This window comes from Monodelphis domestica, chromosome 5, assembly GCF_027887165.1.
Source record: "Monodelphis domestica isolate mMonDom1 chromosome 5, mMonDom1.pri, whole genome shotgun sequence".
NCBI lineage: Eukaryota > Metazoa > Chordata > Mammalia > Didelphimorphia > Didelphidae > Monodelphis > Monodelphis domestica.
In genome coordinates this window covers 12,289,843-12,312,943 of record NC_077231.1, presented here as the reverse complement: position 1 = coordinate 12,312,943, position 23,101 = coordinate 12,289,843, and the positions used below count along the sequence as shown (strand labels likewise).

The 23,101-nt window shown below is 48.5% G+C and overlaps 1 protein-coding gene across 6 annotated transcripts in view; it reads left to right on the top strand.

The window, feature by feature from the left end:
• PPARA (peroxisome proliferator activated receptor alpha) overlaps positions 1 to 23,101 on the top strand; it is a 75,834-nt gene that overhangs the window by 22,760 nt on the left and 29,973 nt on the right. For 5 of the 6 annotated variants that reach the window (XM_056797613.1, XM_056797614.1, XM_007502623.3 and 2 more), the window contains exons 2-5: positions 7,102 to 7,348; positions 10,199 to 10,359; positions 11,694 to 11,832; positions 13,116 to 13,318. In XM_056797613.1, coding sequence (XP_056653591.1) covers positions 7,141 to 7,348; positions 10,199 to 10,359; positions 11,694 to 11,832; positions 13,116 to 13,318 — 711 coding nt within the window. In that variant the 5' untranslated portion in view covers positions 7,102 to 7,140. Of the gene's footprint in view, positions 1 to 9; positions 314 to 7,101; positions 7,349 to 10,198; positions 10,360 to 11,693; positions 11,833 to 13,115; positions 13,319 to 23,101 lie in introns of those variants that run through there. The other variant, XM_001364184.4, reaches the window with a different exon arrangement.

Here is a 23,101-nt window from a genome sequence, read left to right as displayed (position 1 = left end):
CTTATTTGTATCGCATGGAATCCTCCAACAGATGTCAACCACCCAATTCATGGTGGTCTTCTTGTGTTGAGAATCATGTGTCACATTGAGTTATATAACTGGCAAGGTCATTGGCCTCCTGGTGCCTTCTCTGTAATCTCTGCCTAGGAGAAGCTTCAGCTTTATCCCAAACAGCCCTCTCTTAGTGGACAGACAGAACCCAAGCTTTGGGGCAGCATAGCTCAATTCTTTCTAGCCAGTGCCTGCCTCCAAGTCTATGACAACGCGCAGCCATTTTTCTTATTTGACTTTTCTGACATGAACGGGAAGGAAGGTAAGATTATCATATCAAGTGATGTCCAAATCAGGAGAAAGCCACTTAGGGAATCTGAGGAATAGCTACATTTAGAACTAAGAGAACAAAATATGTTGCAACTCCGCGAAACCCGGAGGGGGTGTGTCTTGAGAAGGGAAGGGAGGATCTGGTTTATATTGGAAAGACAAAAGCCCCAAATAGGATTTATGCAGGTCCAGAAATCATTTCTGTTCTCGGTCCCACTGGCTTGTGCCTTAGCCATTGATGTATTTCTGTTTGCAGACTTCAGGTCGAGTTGCTCAGGTTGTGGCTGAATAGTTCCGTATTTCCAGAATATACTTTAGGTGCTATCTATGGTGGTTTTATTTCTTAAAAGAAAATGACTGTTTTCATTCTGTTTCCCCAGAGACTAGCCCAGGGCCCTATCCTTACTTTCTAAGAGTTAACTTGAAATCACTACACAGCCCTGAGGAATACCAGCCTTGGATTTGGGGATCCCTATTTGGAGTTGCATTCTGGGTACTGGTGGTAGCTTCACTAGCATGTTAAACATTATGGCGGTGGGAAACTGAGCTTGGCTAGACCCCTCCAGCCAGATATTCTAAGGTGGAATAACTGTTGTCTGTTTGGGGGCATGTGGAAAGTTTACTAGAGGAGGTTGGCATTTGAATTAGCCCTTGGAAAATGGGTATGATTTCACAGGTAAGAAAGAAGTCCAGAAAAAAAAGACCTGGGGGTGCAGGAGAGGGTAAGAACAGGATTTAGAGTGGTAGTGATTGGAGAGTGGTCACCAGACCCTGCAGGAGTCCAGGAAAATGCTGGGTGCCCCTGTGCTGGGAATGCTGAAGAGAGGACTTCAGCCAGAGTTTGGTGGAGATGATTCACTCTTCCCTTCAAGAAAAGGAAGAGCTCTCCCTTAGATTGCCCAAGGTCGTGGGGTGTTGTTAGTGAGAAGATGGAGGTTTCAAGAAGAGAAGCCTAGCCAGACTCCTACAACCCAGGCTCTCCTGACATCAAGTAGAGAACAGTTTTTACTCCAGTCCAGTGATTCTTATATTTCTTGGTCTCAACGCCTTTTGCCCCCTCCTGTCCCCACACACACATACACCCCCCCAGAACTTCTACTTGTGTGGGCTATTTCTATCAACATTTGTTGCACTAGAAATGAAGATGTTTTTGTGTTACTGTGAAAATCATTTTGACTTTATGGACCCCCTCAAAGATCTCTGGGACCGCTCTGATGGTCCATCTCTGCCAGAATTTAGGAGCCCTGCCTAGTGTCAGGAAACCCTGGCAGAAATGGCTAGTGGTACCCTGTAGAAGATGGTCTTGAAATCCAGAGAATTTTAGGACTTTAGTCAATAGATAAGAGCTACTGAGGTCCATTTGAGCCTGAGAGTGAGGGACCTGATGGGTCTCAGCATTTTCAAAGGAGGCTGACTACTAGGGCAATGACTGGGACCACTGGGGAGGCTTTGATGACATTTAACATCAGGAAGTTGGACTCTTCAATTCTTAGCACTAATTTCCTCCTCTTCTCTCTGAATAGTTTGTTGGAGCTCTACTTTGTATTGACAAATGTTTCGTGCAAAGAAGCTGGTTGTTTAATTGCCTCTTGTGATGGCTAAAGCCAGCACACAAATTATTACAAAAGGTACGGACAAAGTTTGATACGAAGTCTAACGAGGTTGGCAGGGGAGAGGAGTCCTTGCCATCAGGAAATGGTTAGAGGCCCAGAAATCTTCCAGGCAGTAAGAGAGAGGGGTTCTCAAGGCAAAGACAGGTTGGGCCAAGCTTTGGGAGTCTTCTGTGAAAGTGGCCATTGAAATCCATTGAATGGATTAGCAAAAAGAGTGTCAAGAGAAAAGAGGCTGGGGCAGAACCTGGGGGAGAGAAGAAGGGAGATGAGAGAACCAGGAGTGTGAACTATCTCTGGAAGCCCAGGAAGAGATCGTTGTCCGTGGGTAGAGAAATCAAGGAGGAGGAGGGAACCTAAAGAGAGAGTAATTGGATTGGGCCATGGGGAAGTCACTGGTGACCTTTGAGAATGACTTGATAAAATCAGGAGGAATGAAACTAGGTTTTAAGAAGCTAAGAGAATGGGGAGTGAGGAAGACAACCTATCAGGTGGAGAAGGTTTTTTCAGGAAGTTGGTGGAGAGAGAAGTGGTGCAGCCAATGGTTAGGGTTGAGGGGTCAAAGCAATCATTTTTTTTTTTAAGGATTAGGGACACATGGACATATTTATAAGCAGGAAAATACCTGCAGAGAAGGCAGAGCTGTCTGCTGGAGCAAAGCTCTAGAAGAAGAAGGTGGGGATGGAGTCCAAGGCACAATGGGCTTGGTGAGCAGAAGGAGCAAAGAATACCACAGCTTTGGGAACAGGCAGGAAATAGATATATTCATTCCACCACCAAGTTTGAGGGAGGCGCTCGGAGAATAGGTGGCTCCTTCCCTCAGTAAAAGGGGTGCGTGGGGAAGGTGAGACTGAAGAGAGAATCTGGCTGTTCCTAAAGAGAGCTCAGTGATGTCAAGGCCCCCATTTTTCTCTGGTCTTACTTTAGTACCTGCTGGGTACTTGGGAACTTTTCCTGTTCCCTTCCAGGCTTTGAGGTCAGGAAGTTCCCAATTCATGGGTCCCAGTCCTGTAACTAGGCCTTAAGCTTCACTGAATTATAGATGCTGACAGCTGGCTGGTTCTGCAGGAGCTTGCAGCATCTCTGAGGAAGGATGTGCTCAGTCTGGGGATGCCTGGGGCTCTCTAGTCTCTCACTAGCATCAGCTGTGCAGGTGAGAAGGGACCTCTCTCCCAACAAGTCTGTCATCCAAGCAGCCAGAAGAGACCACCCAGCCCAAGAGGCCAAAAAGCAGCGTTCGCAGGGCATTCACAAACTATATTGCTCTCTGCTCTCCAAGTTTCTAGGGACTGGCCCTGGGATTTCCAGGCAGTTGAATGATAGAGTAGACGGTGGGCCATGGGCAGAGTGATGTGGTTGGTAGGCAAGGCATATTTTACATACCATGGGAGATCCATAAGCAAAGAACCCAGGTTCTCCTTCATGATAATGGATGGCATTTGTAAGACTCTTTACAAATAATAGCTCTTTTGATCCTCACAATTTGGGAGGGAGGTACTTTTTAGGTGAGGAAACTGAGGCAGAGAAACTTAAGTAATTTGCCCAGAGTCCTGCAGCTAGTAAGCGACTGAGGTTGGACTTGAAATCTCCAGGGCACTATACCTCCCTCTGGGTACCATAGTGCTCCTTAACTGCCTTGAAAAGGTGGAGGAAGCTGATTGGTCCAAAGCCCTCCAGAAGTATTAGCATGGCCCCTAGCTTCTAGGGTGTTTGGATCCTTGCCCTTTTTTCCATATCCTCTCCCAGAGATGGCTGCCTGCCTACCTCCTGGCAGATATCTCCCTCATCTCCTCCAAGTCAACTGCTTGTTATCAGCTTTAGCTGGGAGCTGGAAAGAGCCGGTTAGCTAAATGGTCTGTTTGGAAACCAGTGTCTCTCTGAGCAAAGTACAAGACATTATCTCCTGACAACTTTGTGGTTTGGTTTTATTTACCTCTTTCCTAAGCTTAAAATAAACCTTTTTTTAAGAGTCAGTCCCCACAAACTAAGGTGGGGAGGGGAAAGGACAGTTTTCAAAAGCAAACAGTAACTTCTTGGAAATAGTAAGCTGGACACTGACCCCAAAGTCCTCTAGGCCCATTCTCCATGCTCTTTTTCCTCCTAAGTCAGGTCAACTTGAGTGCCTGGGATTTACCAGGAAGATAGTTCTATGGAACCCTGCTTGCTGGGTCCTAGGGACAAAGTTCTTCCCAGCAGCAGTGGGGCGGGATAGGGGGTGAGGGGCAGCGGGGGCGGTGCTACCAGTCCCAGCCTGTCCAGAACATATTATGGCCCTTGGCCCCTGGCAGGTGCTTTTTATTGGGCTCAAGTATGTGGCTGACAGCTGGGAGCTAGAGATGGCAAGGGGTTTAACCTCTTCCTTGCCTCAGCAGCTGCTTTCGAGGAATACTTCATGACCACATCTTGTGGTTGGAATATCTTTTCCTCAATTTATGCATTTGCTAACCAGGCACCAAGCTGAGGTGCAAAACCCTGCACAGAAGGGCTAGGGGCAGTGTGTCCACTCCCGTCCTTCTTAAGCATGGTCAAGATGCTCAGGATCCTAACTATGACGTCCATTTCATTAGCACTTTAGTTTGTCCACTGCCTTCTTCAGAGTAATCCTCTGATGTAGGAATTATGGGGATAGCTTCATTTGACATATGGGGAAACTGAGGCTCAGAGTGGAAGAGGTGGCCCACCTACCATCACTTGGAAGAGCCCAGCTATGAACCCAAATTCTTTGGTTCCAGGTCTAAGTCCTAATGTGTTATTATTCAGTTGTTTTCAGTCATGTCCAGCTCCTGGTGACTCCAATGGGTCTTTCTTGGCAAAGATAGTTAGAGTAACTTGCTATTTCCATCTCTAGTTCATTTGAAAGACGAGGAAACTGAGGCAAACTGAGTGAAATGACTTGCTCAAAGTCACCCAGCTAATAAATACCTAAGGCCAGATTTGAACTTAGGTCAAGATGAGTCTTCTTAACTCTAGGTCTGGCACTCTATCTTCTGTGCCACCTCAGAGTTCCAAATACTTACCAGGAATTAAATTGTGCCTCTTAGATGGGAAATGAAAAGTAGCCCATGGAATATCCTTCCACCAAAAACTTGCTAAATGTCTATGAACAACTCAGTTGTCAGATCTAACAAGGGAAATGTATAAGTAATATATAACCCTGGACCTCCTGTCTTAGAATCAATACTCTGCATTGGGTCCAAGGCAGAAGAAGCAGTAAGGGGTAGGCAATAGGGGTTAAGTGACTTGCCCAAGATCACACCGCTAGGAAGTATATGAGACTGGATTTGAACCCAGGATCTCCCATTTCTAGGCCTGACTCTCAATCCACTGAGTCACCTAGCTGCTCCTTTGTAATAGTTTCTTAGCCTAATTAACTTGAAGAATGAAACCCTTTCTTTGTGTCTGCCCACTTGATGAGCCTTTGTCCAAGTCCAAGATAAAAAATGTTCAACAGCAAAGCCAAGCCATTGGAGACCTCTTGTCAAGTTGACAATGATCTGTGGATAGCCACCCAGCCACTTGACCAGTCTAAAATCCATTTAATCGTGTCCACACCTTTCTCGCTTTCCCATTAGAATGGGCAGAAGTCCTTTATCAGAGGAGATTCTGGGAACCATGTCTGGCAGGGCCCCCCCTCCCTGCTGAAACTAGGCCAGCTGGGTAATCCCCACTGTCCTTTCAAGATGCCCACTTGCTGTAGCTTTCATGATGGTTCGAGAATTTTCCAAAGGATGCAAGTCAAGCTCCCCGGCTTGGAGCTGTCCAACACTCTTCTCTCTTCACTGCACTGGCCCAGGCCAAGGACATCCCACCCACCTTCCACCATCTGCCAGAGATCCCAGGTAGTCAGCAGTCACAAGTAACCCGCTTTTGCAGCCAGCATCTATTGAAAAGCTAGGGCAGTGGGGAGTTTGGGGAGCCTGCTGGGTCTCTTCAGACCACAGTGCTATTTTTCTTCATTGGAATATTTCCTTTTGTGTCTTGAATTTCATTCTGGAGGTCACACACACACACACACACCAATGTGGACTGACTTCCCCTATGGGGAGGGTCCCTGACCCTTCCTGTGGCAGTCAGGTAAAGCCTGGGGCTTACAAAGCAAATCCTTATATGGAAATAAAGATGTCGTTTTTTCCCCAGATCCAAGTTTATGAATAATCCCTTGCCCTCTAGAATTCTAGGCAGCCTGTCCTTGCTCTGAACCCTCTCAAGTCTGCTCTGCCAAAATCTAGGCTGCGTGTCAGACTACGCCTAGCTTTCCTTTCCTCAGTCGCCAACACAGGTCATTTCCCCCAAGGGCTCCCAGCATTTCTCATTGTGACAGCTGGGGAGTGCAGTGAATAGAGTGCTGGGGCTGGAGCCTGGAAGGCTCATTTTTCTGAGTTCAAATCCAGGCTCAGACAGTTCCTAGCTGTGTGACCCTGAGCAAGTCACTTAACCTTATTTGCCTCAGTTTCATTACCTCCCTATCCCGAGAAAGAAATGGCAAACCATTCCTGTATCTTAGAAAAGAAAATCCCAACTGGGGTCACCGAGAGTCAGACATAACTAAAACAACTAAACAACAAAGGTGGCATCATAGGGTACTGGGACTAGAGTCAGGAAGACGTGAGTTCAAATCCACGCATGGACACTAGCTATGGGACCCTGCACAAGTGACTTAACTATTTGCCTCAGTTTCCTCAACTGTAAAATGTAAAAGATGATAACAGTACGTACCTTCCAGAGTGATATGAGGATCAAATAAGATATTATTTGTAGAGCACTTACTTAGCCCCTGTGCCTGGCACATAGTAGGAGCTATACATATGATGATCATGCTTATAATTATTCTGATAGATTTGAGTTTCCTTATTAAGAATCAAAAGTCACATTATTTTATTCAGTGTTAGCCAAATAGCATATCTAATTTTTAATGTTCTTTTTTTTTTAATTAAACCTTTACCTTCCACTGTAGAATTAATACTCTGTATTGGTTCCAAGGCAGAATGGTCAGGGGAAGGCAATGGGGCCTAAGTGACTTGCCCAGGTTCACACAACCAGGAAGTGTCTGAGACCAGATTTGAACCCAGGACCTCCCGTCTCCAGGCCTGGCTCTCTATCTACTGAGCTGCCTAGCTACGATGTGTATCTGATTTTATTCAAATGATTTTTTTCCCTTTTTATCTTCCAGCTTAAAGACCTATAAAGGGTCCAGCATCACTTTGCCAAGATGGTAGACACCGAGAGCCAGATCTGCCCCCTTTCCCCACTTGATGATGATGACCTGGAAAGTCCACTTTCTGAAGAGTTCCTCCAAGAGATGGGGAGCATCCAGGATATCTCACAGTCCATTGGGGATGACAGCTCCGGGGCATTCACTTTTGCAGACTATCATTGCTTGGGAAGTGGTCCAGGATCTGATGGGTCCATCATTACCGGTCAGTGGTTTCATTTTTGGCAGGGTTGTTTAGACTTTTGTTCTCAGACAGAACCATTTCACTGGACACAAAATCAATCAGTTGATAAATTTTTACTGTGTACCTCCCATGTGTCAGGCTACAAAAAAGAACTCACAGTCTAATGGGAGAGACTACAGTCTTCCTGTATGTACAAAGCAAGCCATAGGCAGGATAAATAGGAAATCATGAGCAGAGGGTTCACGGAGGGGTTGGAGAAGGCTGCCTGTAGAAGATGGGATTTCAGGCAGGACTTAAAGGGGCTTAATCACTGGATTGCAGAGTATGTGTCCAGAAGTCAGGTGTAAGAAGACTGGAAAGGGATGAGCCGGGTTACGAAGAGCTTTGAGTGCCAGACAGAAGTTTGCATTGAATCCTGGAGGCAATTGGGTGCCATTGGACATGTTCAGACCTGGGCTTTAGGAAAATCACTTTAGAGGCTGAATAAAGGGTAGACTGGAGTGGCAGACCAACCCCACTCCCATGCCTGTGACAGTCTAAGAGTGAGGTGATGAGGGACTGTATCAGGGTGGGAGAGGGGAGAAGGGGGCATATAGAGGTGAAGCCAACAGACCTTGGCACCATTTGGGACATGGAGAGTGAGAAACAGCAAGGAGACCAGGATGACTCCTAGGTTGAGTCAGGGAGTCTGAGAAGAGGCTGTTTCCTTCCACGGTGATAGAGAAAGTAGGAGAGGAAGAAGGTTTAGGGAGAAAGAGATTGAGTTCTGTTTTGGATATATTGAGTGTAAGATGCCTACTGGCATCTGCTTGAGATGTCTGAAAGGCATTTGGAGAGGAGAGCCCAGAGGTGAGAGAGTCAGGGCCTGGGGAGGGAGACCATTAGCCTAGAAGTTGTCATTAGATTCATGGGAGGTGATGAAATCACCAAAGAAAGTAGGATGGAAAGTGAAGAGAAGAGGATGAAGGACACCAAGGGGAAGTGAGGGAGGAAGGGAGGGAGGGAGAGAGAGAGAGAGAGAGAGAGAGAGAGAGAGAGAGAGAGAGAGAGAGAGAGAGAGAGAGAGAGAGAGACAGAGAGAGAGAGAGAGAGAGAGAGAGAGAGAGAGAGAGAGAGAGAGAGAGAGAGAGAGAGAGAGAGAGAGAGAGGGCCTGGGGAGGGAGACCATTAGCCTAGAAGTTGTCATTAGATCCATGGGAGGTGATGAAATCACCAAAGAAAGTAGGATGGAAAGTGAAGAGAAGAGGATGAAGGACACCAAGGGGAAGTGAGGGAGGAAGGGAGGGAGAGAGAGAGAGAGAGAGAGAGAGAGAGAGAGAGAGAGAGAGAGAGAGAGAGAGAGAGAGAGAGAGAGAGAGAGAGAAATCCCTATAAATTTTTTTTTTAGAACCCTTACCTTATCTTAGAATTAGTATTCCACTTTGCTCTGGGTCACGCCAATCAGCTTCTCCCTCCCAGTTTCCCTTGCTGGCAGTAAGCTGGGAGGCCAGTTTCCAAGAGAAAGGCTCCTTTAAAAGTCATTTCTCTCGCATAATTAAATTGGTTTCCTACCTAATCAGATCTTTTGTTCGACTGTTTTCTCAAAATGATGTAAGTTGCCTATAGAGAGGGGCCTTGTCTAAAGTCTATTTACTTTTTGCCAAAGGTTAAGCCTTGGAGGCTTGGAGAGTGAAGGTGGTTTGTTCAAAGCAAATATGAAGTTTCATGTTTTCCTCATGGCGCCCCCCGGGATTCGGAGGCTTCCTCTTGGAATCGGGGAGGCTGGGAAAAGGGAAATTTCTCCCATCCCAGCCAGTTACTGTAGTTATTGATGGGGGAGGGATCCTTGAAGGTTATACAGCCACGTGGCCTAGGGAGAGGTATGGGGAGCCTGGAAACCTGTGGTCTTCACACATCTTTTTTGCCTAATAACGAGTCCATCAACAGCCGAGCACTGACTCTCTGTGCCAGGATGCAGAGATAGAGGGGCAGAGGAATGTTCCGGCCCCTGAAGGAGCTTCCGTCCAGTCTAGAAGAACCTTGTACAAATGCACGTGGCCGAGACTTTCGAGGAGGGCCGACAGGAACTCTGACAGTCTCTGTTCGCTAAGTGTCTTCCTGGGTGGCAGCCTCCAGTCCCCAAGGGGTGGGAGTGAGGGAAGATAGGAATGGGCCCAAGTGGAGCCGCCCTGTGGACGCAGAGCCCGAGACCTGCACAGCTCTTGGCCTCCCAATTCATGGCCTCAGTAAAAAGAGTCAGCTGACAGGGAGGGGGCTTTTGCTTTAGGCCAAGGGGCCACAGGCGGCGGAGAAAGGGAGTGCTTGGCATTCTTACCTACGAAGTCATCTCAGCATCCACATATTGGGAGGAGGAAGGGTCTCCTGCCTCTCCTTCATGGGGCGCCCTCGGTCAGAAGGGAGGAAGCAGCCCTCAGGGGTCCTTTGGCTGCTCAGGCTTGTTCTCTCCTGTGCCTCCAGAGGCTTCCTCTGTTCCTGCCCATAGGGAGCAAGCGAGGGGCTCCTTGGGCTGGTGGGCCTGACGCCTCTCCTCCTGCAGCTCCAGCTTCTGTAAGGGTTTGTGGGTTGTCCCCCCACCATTGCACTGTAAGTTCCTTGAGGGCAAGGACTCTTTACTGATGCTTATTTTATTGGTTTTCTCCTTCATTGGACCCTGCAGGGCACCCAGTAGCCAGGGTGCCCAGGAAGGTGCCCGTGTACACACGCACACAGAGCCAGAGTGTTGAGTGTGCACACAGGCTTCTGCAAAGGTCCAAGAGGCCGCTTCCGCTCCTTCCGGGGCTCCCTAAGCTTTCTGGGGAAGCACTCTTACGTTTCTCCGGGCACCGGAATGCTGTGGCTTCCAGCACTCACCAGACTTTCCTTTCTTCTCAGACACCCTTTCCCCGGCGTCCAGCCCTTCCTCTGTGAATTACACCCCAGTGGTGGGCAGTGCCGAAGACTCTGCTACCACGACCTTAAACATCGAGTGCAGGATTTGTGGGGACAAAGCCTCAGGCTACCACTATGGTGTGCACGCTTGTGAAGGATGTAAGGTAGGTGAGAGAGGAGGCTCCCGGAGCACGAGCCTGGCCCTCTGTCCAAGGAGGGTCTTCTCCCTCGTGTGATGAAGACTGGAAGAGCCTCAGCCCGGGTCTGGGTCGGGGCTAGGCCCTGCCAGCGACTGTTCCTCTGTCTGTTCAGCTCCAGGGAAGGGGATGAGACTAGAGGGTTTCAGAAGGCCTTCCTGGCATCTGGCACTTTCCCTTACTCCATCTGCCTCCGAAGGCTTGTCAGAAATCCCGCTTTTGGAGGTGTTTTCTTCATGGAGCTCCCCTTTCCTTTGGAGAGCCTGTCCAATGGTCATGGGAGAGAGGAAGACTAGGGTCCCACTGACCATCCAGGGGCTCATAGAACTGCCCTTCCTCCGGAGAGCTTGGAGCACCCACTTATTCTCCATCAAGGGGGAAGCTGAGGCCCTGCAAGCCCGGCACTGGCAGCCCAGGGGCCAATTTGAGCTGTTGTGTCTGAAGCCATGACTGCCCTTGTGACCTCTCGGGGGTTAGTGAGGCTAGTCCAGGGTCTGCGATCTGTGTGAGGAAAGGGTTAGGATCTGTGTGGAGGCTTTCACAGGCCCTGCAAGTATCCAGGGTTTGATTACACAGCATCAGCCTGGGGCCGAATTCACCGGGGAAGGAAGTGCCCGGGCTGCTTGCTCCTTGTGCTGGGGTCTTTTTCCCGGAAGGGCAGCAGCTACCCTTCAATGGACATCTTCCCAGGCATGTCCCGGCAGGCATTGGACTGTGGGAGGAGAAAGAGGCTCTGTCGCTCCCACCCTTGGGCTCGGGCTGCTGTGTCCGAGGACCAGAAGTCACACTCGCTCTGGGTACCGGTGAATGTTTGGGAGAGTCTTCCCATGGATCAGAACTGTTTAAAGGAGAGGTTTTTTCCTTTAAGATGACTTTAAGCGGACAGTGAGGAGCTCCCTACAGAGGCCCACGGCCAGCAGGCACTTGCCAGCAAAGGCTCTACACCCCAGTGAGGTGCCAGCATCAGATTTCTGGACTCTTGGGACTTGGGAATGGAACGGGACCTGTCATTCAAAGCCCAGCCAGCCCACACGTAGGGAGGCTTGTCATCGCCACATTGCCAGAAGGAGAGCCACATTCAGGGTCCATGTTAGAGCCCCAGCAGCTGGCAGACCTTAGCTCCATGCTTATAAAAGGTTGAGGGCTGCTCCCTTCTGTGGGGATCCACCCCGAAGAGGTCTGGGCTTCCTAAAGGAAGCAGAGGGCCTCTGAGGCACCAGGAAAGGACCAAGTGGCTCCTTGGCTTGGGGTTTGAGGCATCATTCCTGGCCGGTACTAAGCCATGTGATAATCTCTCCCAGGGGTTTTTTCGGAGGACCATTCGCCTTAAGCTGGCCTATGACAAGTGTGACCGCAGCTGTAAAATCCAAAAAAAGAACCGTAATAAGTGTCAATATTGCCGTTTCCAGAAGTGCCTTTCAGTGGGAATGTCACACAATGGTAGGTAAGGCCACCCTTCCTCTCTCTGGCCCACCCCCTTTCCATCCCCGCCATTTCTCCTGTTCTTCCCTCCCCTTCTGTCCTCCCTCTTAGACTGCGGTTTCTTTGGATCGCTTTTGGGGGGTCCTGCTGAGTGGTTCTTCCTCACTGCTTAATAGCCATGATGGGCTTTTCATTCAGAGGCCTGAGGATGGGAGTAGGGGGATCTCATTGAAGAAGCGTCCCAGAGAAAGGGTAACGAAGGGCCTCCCAGTCTCTGTCCTCTCTGAATTTGCTTCCAAGGCCTAGAAGATGGCCCTCCCTAGAACTGGGCCGAGAAGCTTCTGGGAAAATGAAGGAGGCCACGGCTTTGGAAGACTGGTCAGCGTACCAGCAATTTCACTAAGATGGACAAGGCTGCCTAGCAACCTGAGCTAGTTTGTGGGGTAGGAATAGGGGGCCCCCTTTGGGGGCTCAGCCCCAGGGCAGGAGGAGGAGAAGTCCCTGGGGGTGGGGGTGGGGGGAAGCCACTACATGTCCAAGAGGAGGAATAAGCCATATGGAGGGACAAAGCAGCCACTGTTGCACACATTTCCCATATTCTAGAGCAGATTAGAAGAGGTTTTATGAGATTGGGGGTTTATCCCCAGTTCTTTCCTGATATGCCCTCAAGCCCTGCCCTCTCCCCTGCACACAATCCCTCCTGGGGAGAGCCCTGGAACATCGTCCTCTGGAGCTTCCAAAGCCCAGCCTTCTGGTCCTAGACATCCTGCCCGGCTGTCGGGAGAGTCTGGACATCTGCTCCCTGCAGGGGAACAAATCAGGTAAGCTGCGCCCCAGAGCCACTGAAACCTCCTCTCCTTGAGACCGACAACCTCCTGCACCATCTGCCATACCTTGAGAATCCCTGGCTAATGCCTAAGGATTCTTCTGCCATTTCAATAAAGAGCATTCTGGGCTGAGTCGGCCTCTTTTTCTAAGTCCATCTCTAATGTCTAGAGCCTCCATGTTCCATTTCTATTGAGATGTTCGTGATATGTGTAACACAGTGGGGCTTACTGAGTGCCCATTCCCTTTGGCCTTCCCAAGTTCTCACTTACCTTCACCTGGATCTTGTCATTAGAACCCAGAGCGAAATGGCAAGAGGAGAGGGCCTTTTGTCTCCCTTGTCCATCTTTAGCAATGGCCTGATTCCACCATAAATGGGTCAGTCAACCCCGAGGCTTTCTCCTGTGAAGTCCAAGCCTCTTCCTTGGGATGTTATTTCCATTTCTGTTCATGTTTCTCCATGATCTTTCCCCCAGCCATCCGTTTTGGGAGAATGCCAAGGTCTGAGAAAGCCAAACTCAAAGCAGAGATTCTTACATGCGAACACGATCTGGAAGACTCTGAAATTGCCGACCTCAAGTCACTTGCCAAGCGAATTTATGAAGCTTACCTAAAGAACTTTAACATGAACAAGATCAAGGCCAGAGTCATCCTGGCAGGGAAAGCCAGCAACAACCCAGTAGGTGTCCGGGGCTAGGAGGGAGGGGTCTGAGCAGGCTGACCAGCTCTTTTCCAGCCTGGGCATTCTCTAGAAGAAGCTGAGGCCTCCGGGATCCGGGAGGGGCAGAGCAGAGGGAGAATTTGAGCACTAGCCTTCCAATGTGGTTGGACTCAGAGCTAGACCCCATTATTCTTTAAAAATTACACTCAGGCCTTGACCTGTCTGACTTCCCAGCTTAATTCTTTGGTTCTCTCCATTTCCTTTGTCAGTCTTTGTTTATTATTCTCCCGGCTCAGCTCACTTCCCTCCGCATCAGTTCACCTAAGTCTCCCGAGGCTTCCCTGTATTGCTCACATGCATCATTTCTTATTGTTGTGGTTCAGTCAGGTCCAACTCTTTGTGACTCCATTTGGGGTTCTTTTGACAGAGATACCAGAGTGGTTTGCCATTTCCTTCTCTAGATCATTTTACAGATGAGGAAACTGAGGCAAACAAGAGGAAGTGACTTGCCTGGGGTCAACTAGCTCTTAAGTGTCTGAGATAAGATTTGAACTCAAATCTTTTCAGCTCCAGATCTAGTGCTCTATCCGCTGCAGCACCTAGCCACTGTAGCATTTCTTACCGCCCAGCAATATTCCATTACATTCAGGGACCACAATGTGTTTAGCCATTCCCTAATCAATGGGCATCTCCTTTGTTTCTAGTTTTTGCTTTTGTTTTGCTCTCAGGTGTATTTAGGAGTCTCGGGGGGGGGGGGGGGGGTCTTTCTTTGACTTCCTTATGGTATATGCCTGGCTCTTTGGTACATGTGGACTCTCTTGGTCCAAGAGTATCGAGAGCTACTTTGGTCAGTTTCTGGCTTAACACTGCTTTCCAGAATGGTTAGCCCAATTCACTGCTCCACCAGTAATGCATTAGTGCCCTGAACCTTCCACAGCCTATTTCCCTTTTATCATCATTGTCATTTCCTCCAATAGTTCTGGTTTGCTTTTCTCTTGTTACTAGTGAGTGCTTAGGAACAGTCTGGTTAATTCCCCAGTCTGGTTAATCGTTTGTAATTGTCTTAAGAAATGTTTTTTCCTCTCCTGTGACCACTTTTTGGTTGAGAAAGGCACAGCTCTTATGTATTTGCCAAAGGACAACCATTATACCAAAAATGATAGAAGACAAACCAGTGGTTTAAGGGAAGGAGTAGCATTCTGGTAGCATAATATCCATTAGAGTAAAAATCACCCAACCTCAGTTCCTGCCCCCTCTCTTTGTTTAATGGGGAATAGTGGAGGGGGGGATAGACTTGGAGTCAGAGGTAGACCTGGGTCTAAATTCCACCTGAGACATTCACTGTGTGACCTTGGGCAAGTCATGTATCCTCTCTCAGACTCAGTTTCCTCTTCCATAAAATGGGTGGCTATTAAGACTTCATGTCTGTCAAGTGTTTTGCAAACAGGATGGTGCTATAGATGTGTCTGCTGAGGCTCTTTATTATCACTCATGGTGATTGTAGAATGGAACAGAGAATTCCTATGTATCAGAAACAATGCAATGTATCACTGGTAGTTTTTTAAATGTTTTGTTTTAAACTATTTTATCTTAAATATCCATTCATTCCTGCCTCCCACCCCTCATTCAGCAGTCCCCAAATTTCCCCTGTCTTCCCAGCTCTCCTGCCACCATGAGCTGTGACTTCTCTTTGCAGTGGGGGAGCGGGCATCAGGGCAACAGAGCTGTGTGCCAGTATGCAGGCTTTGAGGCGTGGCCTCTTTTTCCCCTTCCCCCCCAGAAACTTCCTGCACCGTCATCACCTCATCATCTGCTCAAGCACCTGCCTAGGCACACACTTCTAGCACTGATGACCCACACTTGAACTAGTCACTGAATGCCTTCTGACAGTAGTCAGTATGATCCTCGGGCCGGCGAATGGAAGCCTGGAGACTCCTTCTTCCCAGCGTTGTTGATCAAGTTTCCTCTTCCTGTGATTTGAAAAAGGAAATGTGGGGTCTTCCACAAGCCACAAGAGCATGAAGCCTCCTTTTAGGGATACATTCATTCTGCAGGAAATCCCCAAGTAAAGAGAAGCCGCTCATTGGGAAGTTCAAACAAGCCTTCTTCATTAACCTGGAACAAGCGCAGCCTGGCTCATATGGGGAGAAGGCTTCCGGGCCACCTGGTCCGAGGGGGAAAGGCAGGAAATGCCCCCTGGCTTGCTTGCCTTCTTTCTAAAGAAGATTCCAGAAGAGGGAGATGGTTTTGTGCCACAAAGAAGCTAGCTGATGACCTCGGGGACCTCGGGCTCTCGCTCTCCCCTGACCTTGTCCCCATAGGGCTGTCGTGGCCCTCCTGCTGGACGCTGGTCTTGCCAGTGACCTGAGAGGAGGCAAGGTCAGATTCCTCCGAGGACACGCACACGCACGCGCACAGCTGCTCTCAGAGAAGAATCTGTTTTCTATGTAGACTCTGCCAGGAGGGCTGGAGGGTCGCCACCAAGGGCGGTGTGGCGTGCTCCAGAGATGGAGCAGGGAAGATCTGCCCTCGCCAGGGCACAGGGTCAGCTGCTTTCCCCCCTGCTCCCCTGACCGGCACGGTGACTTGTGCTGGGACACCCATCGTGGTCACCGAGGAAGACAAGCCTCCCCTTTGCCACGTCCGCGCCCGATGATGGTGGCATGTAGTCGTGATGCTTTGGGCCTCTGGAGGGGGGCTTGGCTCTTCGGATTCTCCCCTGGACCTCAGCACCGTCCACAAGTCCGTGCGCACTGACCCTTCTCTTTTTTCCACAGCAATGGAGTATAAAGGAGAGAAGGTGGCAGGTAAATGGGGCTGGCATTCCGAGAAGCCTGTTGTTTCCATGGCTCACTTCCCATGCCCGGATAGTCACTGGGTCAGTACCTGGTCCCGCCCAGTCGGAGGTGGGGGGCGGTTATGAAAAAGAAAGAGGAGAGGCTGCCCTGCCCTTGATCAAACAGGACAGCCAAGGCCAGTTCATGCAGTGTCCCACCTCCGTGCCTCCCCCTCCCTGGAATGGGCAGCTGGGTGGCACAGTGGACAGAGCCCTGTCCCTGGACTCTGAAAGACCAGAGTTCAGACACTTACTAGTTGTGTGACCCTGGGCAAGTCACTTAACTCTATTGCCTCAGTTTCCTTATATGTAAAATGAGCCGGAGAAGGAATGGCGGATCGCCCCAGTGTCTTTGCCAAGGAAATCCAAATGGGATTACGAAGAACTGGACATGACTGGATAAGCTAGACCGCATTTCTTCCAAGCCTCCCCTCGTAGAATGTCTAATCACGTTGTCTAACATGAAGTGCCTCCCGATTTCCGTCTCTCCCACCTACACCCCAGCATCACTTTGTGTGTGTGGCACGTGTATGTATTACACAGGTTGTGGGATCACGCGTGTGTAGAGAGCGTCTGCTGACGTGCGTTAGGGCTGTTTCCCTCAGAGAAGCCCCCTGAGGAGAGGCAGTGGCGATTTCCACTTGGGCCTCTGTCCCCGCACTGTCAATGTTTAACAAATGGTTGTTGATGGACCCACAGAAATACTCTAGGGAAAGAGGAGTGGTGATCGGGGCCCAGGAGGCGGGGATGTCAGGCCCGGTCCTTGAGGGCTCAGTATGCTTCCTGCTACAGAGGAAATGGGCATTTGGAGGACCAAGGCATAGGGGTGAGGCCAGTGGCAAGTGCGCCAGCCCATTATCTGTAGTTGTCCCACCTGTTCAAGAACTTAAACCAATGATGCTAGCTCACTTTCCCCAGTGCTTTAAAGGATGCGGAGCTTTTGACAAGCAGTATGTCATTTTATGGGGGGGGGGGGCTCTGATTACCCTCATTTTACACATGAGGAAACTGAGGCTAGGGAAGGGAAGTGACCCGCCCAAGGTCACCCGCTGGTAAGCTCTGAGGTGCTGTGAAGAAGAGCTGCCTTGATCATCTGGGAAGAGGAACCCTAAAACCCCCAGGGAAGTCACAGATGCCGTTTCTTTCCTGTTCTCTCCTCCCCTCTTCAGTCTGATGGATGGCATCGCCTTTGACCAGCAGAAGTGTCCCTCGAAAGCAGCCACCGGGTCCAGGCAGCTCAGGGGTGCCAGGCCATCACTCAGCCTCTGGGCTGCTCCCCCATCTTTCCTCCATGCCAGAAGGGAGGGCCTCATTTCCGCCCGACAGAGCTTTCCTGGTAGAGAGAGAGAGGAGATGCCCAACGGTCAAAGCCAGAAAGGGCAGAGGAGGGCTAAGGCCTAAAACTTCACAAGTAACGCCCTGGGAAAAGAAGAGAACTGCCATTAGAACCCTAGACCTCAAGAGTTAGAAGGAGCCTTAGAAAGCCTCTCATTGGAGCCCCCCCTTTTTTTTAAAGAGGAAAACTTTGAAGATTCCTTGAGGGAAAGGAACTTCCTCTAGGTCACAGGGAGAGCCACTAACAGAACCAGTATTCGAACTCGGGGCTTCTGACTCCCATCCACTGTTCCTTTTAACTAGACCACAGCCTTGCAAGAAAAACAAGTTTTAAACACATTCAAGTTTTGCAAAACAAGAATAAAAAGAATTAGGATTAAGATTAAAAACAAAAGAGGAAACCTGGTGAGTCTCTCCAAGTTTGATTACAGTTGGGGTCCCACTTCCCACCCCGACCCGTGGCAGCCACACCGAGGCACCTTTGCTTAGGGTAGAGGAAGGAAGCAGATGCCCTCCCTCCCCACAGGGCCTGGGGAGGGAGATTTACATCCTGCCCAGCCAAGCCAGCCTGGAGCCCTCGGGAGGAGGGGCAGCCTCAAACGTATCCCCCTAGCTCGGGAGTCCAGCTTTCGGGGGTGGCCGCTGCTTCAGGTGCCTGCTGGGAGGAGATGGGACCGAGGTCTTAGCCCAGGAAGAAGGCCGGCCCTGGAGAGAGAGTCGGAGGGGCCTGCTCGGGGCTGCCTGCCTTTGATCCTGGGCCTTACCAGGCTCGCTCACACTCGATCAAATGCCTCCTGCCTCAAGAGCTAGGAGAAGCCCAGAGATTGAGGGAGTGCAGATGGGCATCTGGGTGACACCCTTCCATCCAGCTAGAATCCAGCAGGAATTCCTGCATGGAAAAAAGGTGATTTCTGACTCTCCTGTTGGAGTTCTTAAAGCCCGAGTCAGCCCTGGCTACCTGGCTGTACCCCAAGAGTTAATGTCCTAAAGCGTCAGAGTGACAAGGGACCTCACCAGTCCTGGCTATCACCTCCCTGACACACAGCATCCCAGGCTGTGCTTGACACTCACAGTGACAGAGAGCTCACTACTCCAAGACCTCTCTTCTCCAGGCCTGGCTCTCTCTCCATTGAGCCACCCAGCCGCCCCACAGACCAGAGACTTTTAGAGGGCTTTGTAAATCCTCACCCATGAAGGTGATCTGCCCAATGGTGCAGATTGCAGCCCTCCCAGACAGGGAAGCAGAAGGACCGCCCCACTTTCTTGGGTAGTGTTTGGAGCTGCCCTCTAATATTGGTCACACACGCAGTTATCCTGCTCTGATCTTCATGATCACCCTATCTTCGGGGAGGTCAGAGGGTCTTCTTAACCCAAGTATCAGACTTTCCCATATGATGAACCCGAGATAGAAAGAATTGGCCCCCCACTTCTGGCCCATTGGGGTACAGCAGGTGTCCTCTTCTTTGGGAAACAAGCCTGAGGCTATCTAAGTCTCCATCCAAATTGTTCAGTGGAAAGAACTCTGGAGTCCAAGAGCCTGGGTTCAGAATATGCCTTGGCCCCTTACTACTGCTTGGGTGGCTTCTTGGGCTTCAGTTACCTCATTTGTAAAAAAGAGGGGATTGACCAAGACCCCACATTCCCAGATCGCCTCCTTGCGCCTCTGTATGAAAGCAGCCCTTCTGGGAGGTAGCCTCTGCAGCCTCCTGGCTCATCCTGTGTTGAATGGCAAGACTAGATCCCAGGAGCACCCCACTAGAGACCTCCGGAAGCCTCCATTGAAAATTTGGTGAATCCTCTTTGGATTCAGCCAACCAACTAGACCTCGGTCTACCTCAGTGTAGTATGGACGTTTCTCTCCATCATGGTAAATTCTGTCTCCAACAGTCTCAGGATCCATTTGGAATAATAAGGAAAGGGTTGGGCCTGGCTCTTGACCCTCTGCCACAGGGAACTCCCAGGCAAGGAGACTTCCTTCCCCAAAGCTAGGGCAATGTCCCCTCGGAGGATAGTTCAGAGGACAACCTGATTGGGGTGTCAGAGACAGGACCTAAACTCAAGACATCTGGATTCCAAGGCCAGAACTCATCGTCTCATCCAAAAGCAGCCAGTTTAGTGATGAATTGATGCCAGAAATTCATAGAAGACAAAATCCAGTTAAGGGGCCCATGGAAGACCCCTGGTATCTGGACATAAGTCCCCAAGGCAGGAGAAAGGAAGGTGACCTAGAGACCATGATGGCCATCTCCTGGAGTCACAACCCAAGGGGAAGAGGAGAGTAAGGGAGTGTCCTGGCTGCCCTTCTGGCCCAGGGTTCATCCTTGCCCCGCTTCTACACTGGAGCTATTTCTGGAAGATATCTGTTTCTCTATCCTCTCACTTCGGCCCCTCTGGATCAGAAGGTGGACCAAGAGGAGATCTCAAAGAGAGATTCATGCCAGGGTTTCCAGGAAGGTGTCTGGTGGAGAGGATGCCTTCATCCAGGGGAATCAGATCAAGAGAATCTACCAGGAGAGTATCCAGGCCAGAGTTGGGTGTTAGAGTAGGCAGATGGTCTCCCTGAGGAATCAGCCTTCAGGGTCATCCAGCACTGTTTTACTAGAATGTCCCTGGTTAGTCTCTTCTCTTCCTTTCTTTGAAAACAGGGGCATTGGGGGGGGGGTGCAGCTGGGTAGTTCAGGGGATTGAGAACCAGGCCTAGAGATAGGAGGTCCCAGATTCAAATATGACCTCAGACACTTCCCAGCTGTGTGACCCTGGGCAAGTCACTTAACCCCCATTGCCTAGCCCATACCACTCTTCTGCTTTGGAACCAATACACAGTGTTGATTCCAAAATGGAAGCTAAGGGTTTAAAAAATAAAACAAAACAGGAGCATTTGCCCATCTCCAGCCCTGGGGCTCCTCCCCTATTGCCAGATTTCCTCTGAAATCTGTGGCACTGGCTCAGCCATCACCACCACCTGTACTCTGGCCTGGTGACTAAGGCATCATCTTCCAGGAAGAGCTCTGAAGGGGCACAGGGTAGCCTCATACTGACTGGAAGTCAGGGAGATACAGATTTGAACCCTCTCACTGACATTTGTTAGCTATGGGACCCCTCATAGATTCCCCTCTCCCAGCCTCAGTTCCCTCCTCTGTGAAGTGGGAACAACAGCTTTGGATCTATGTCCCAGGAAATTCCATAGCACCAAAGACAGAAATGGTCCAAAATGCTTGGGCAAAAATGACCTCCTGAGCACCTCCTTATGGCTATGCCACATGGACCTTTCCTGCTTCTTCTTTCTTTCTTTTTTTTGTTTTTAAAACATTATTTTATTTCGTCATTTTCATCATTATTCATCGGAAACAGAGATCATTTTCTTTTCCTCGACCCCTCCCCTAGCCGACAAGCCATTCCTCTCCGTATCACATGTGTCCTTGCTCCCAACCCATTTCCTTGTTGTTGGTATTTGCATTAGGGCGCTCATTTAGCATCTCTCCTCTATCATGTCCCCTCAACCTCTGTAGTCAAGCAGTTGCTTTTTCTCGGTGTTTTTACTCCCTCAGTTTGTCCTATCCTTGAAGATAGTTTTTTTTTTCCTCATATATCCCTGCAGATTGGTCTGGGACAATGTAAAGCCATTAATGGAGAAGTCCATTATGTTTGATTGTACCACAGTGTATCAGTCTCTGTGTACAATGTTCTCCTGCTTCTGCTCCTCTTACCCTGCATCACTTCCTGTCTCCATGGAATTCCTCCACTTTATTATTCCTTTTAGCACAATAGTATTCCATCACCAACATATACCACAATTTGTTCAGCCATTCCCCAATTGAGGGGCATCCCCTCATTTTCCAATTTTTGGCCACCACAAAGAGCGCAGCTATGAATATTCTTGTACAAGTCTTTTTGTCCATTATCTCTTTGGGGTACAAGCCCAGCAGTGCTATGGCTGGATCAAAGGGCAGACAGTCTTTTATCGCCCTTTGGGCATAGTTCCAAATTGCCCTCCAGAATGGTTGGATCAATTCACAACTCCACCAGCAATGAATTAGTGTCCCTACTTTGCCACATCCCCTCCAGCATTCATTAGTTTCCTTTGCTGTCATGTTGGCCAATCTGCTAGGTGTGAGGTGATACCTCAGAGTTGTTTTGATTTGCATCTCTCTGATTATGAGAGATTTAGAACACTTTTTCATGTGCTTATTAATAGTTTTGATTTCTTTAACTGAAAATTGCCTATTCATGTCCCTTGCCCATTTTTCAATTGGAGAATGGCTTGACTTTTTGTACAACTGGTTTAGCTCTTTATAAATTTGAATAATTAGACCTTTGTCAGAGGTTTTTGTTATGAAAATTGTTTCCCAATTTGTTGCTTCCTTCTAATTTTAGTTACATTGGTTTTGTTTGTACAAAAACTTTTTAATTTTATGTAGTCAAAATTATTTATTTTACATTTTGTGACTCTTTCTAAGTCTTGCTTGGTTTTAAAGTCTTTCCTTTCCCAAAGGTCTGACATGTATACTATTCTGTGTTTACCTAATTTACCTTTAGTTTCCTTCTTTATATTAAAGTCATTCACCCATTCTGAGTTTATCTTGGTGTAGGGTGTGAGGTGTTCATCCAAAACTAATCTCTCCCACACTGTCTTCCAATTTTCCCAGCAGTTTTTATCAAATAATGGATTTTTGTCCCAAAAGCTGGGGTCTTTGGGTTTGTCATAGACTAATTTGCTGAGGTCATTTACCCCAAGTCTATTCTACTGATCCTCCTTTCTGTCTCTTAGCCAGTACCAAATTGTTTTGATGACCACTGCTTTGTAATATAGTTTGAGATCTGGGACTGCAAGGCCACCTTCCTTTGTATTTTTTTTTATTATTTCCCTGGATATCCTTGATCCTTTGTTCTTCCAAATGAACTTTGTTATGGTTTTCTCTAATTCAGTAAAAAAGTTTTTTGGTAGTTCAATGGGTATGGCACTAAATAGATAAGTTTGGGTAGGATGGTCATTTTTATTATCTTAGCTCATCTCACCCATGAGCAATCAATGTTTTTCCAATTGTTTAGATCTAGTTTTAATTGTGTGGAGAGTGTTTTGTAGTTGTGTTCATATAGTTCCTGTGTTTGTCTTGGGAGATTGATTCCTAAGTATTTTATATTGTCTAGAGTAATTTTAAATGGAATTTCTCTTTCTAATTCTTGCTGCTAAACTAGGTTGGAGATATATAGAAATGCTGATGACTTATGTGGGTTTATTTTGTATCCTGCAACTTTGCTGAAGTTGTTGATTATTTCGATTAGCTTTTTGGTTGATTCCCTAGGATGCTTTAAGTAAATCATCATATCATCCGCAAAGAGTGACAGTTTGGTCTCCTCATTGCCAATTTTAATACCTTCAATTTCTTTTTCTTCTCTAATTGCTACTGCTAGTGTTTCTAGTACAATGTTCAATAATAGAGGTGATAATGGGCATCCTTGTTTCACTCCTGATCTTATTGGGAAGACTTTGAGTTTATCCCCATTGCAGATGATGTTTGCTGATGGTTTCAGGTATATACTGTTTATTATTTTTAGGAAAGGCCCTTCTATTCCTATACTTTCTAGTGTTTTCAATAGAAATGGGTGTTGTATTTTGTCAAAGGCTTTTT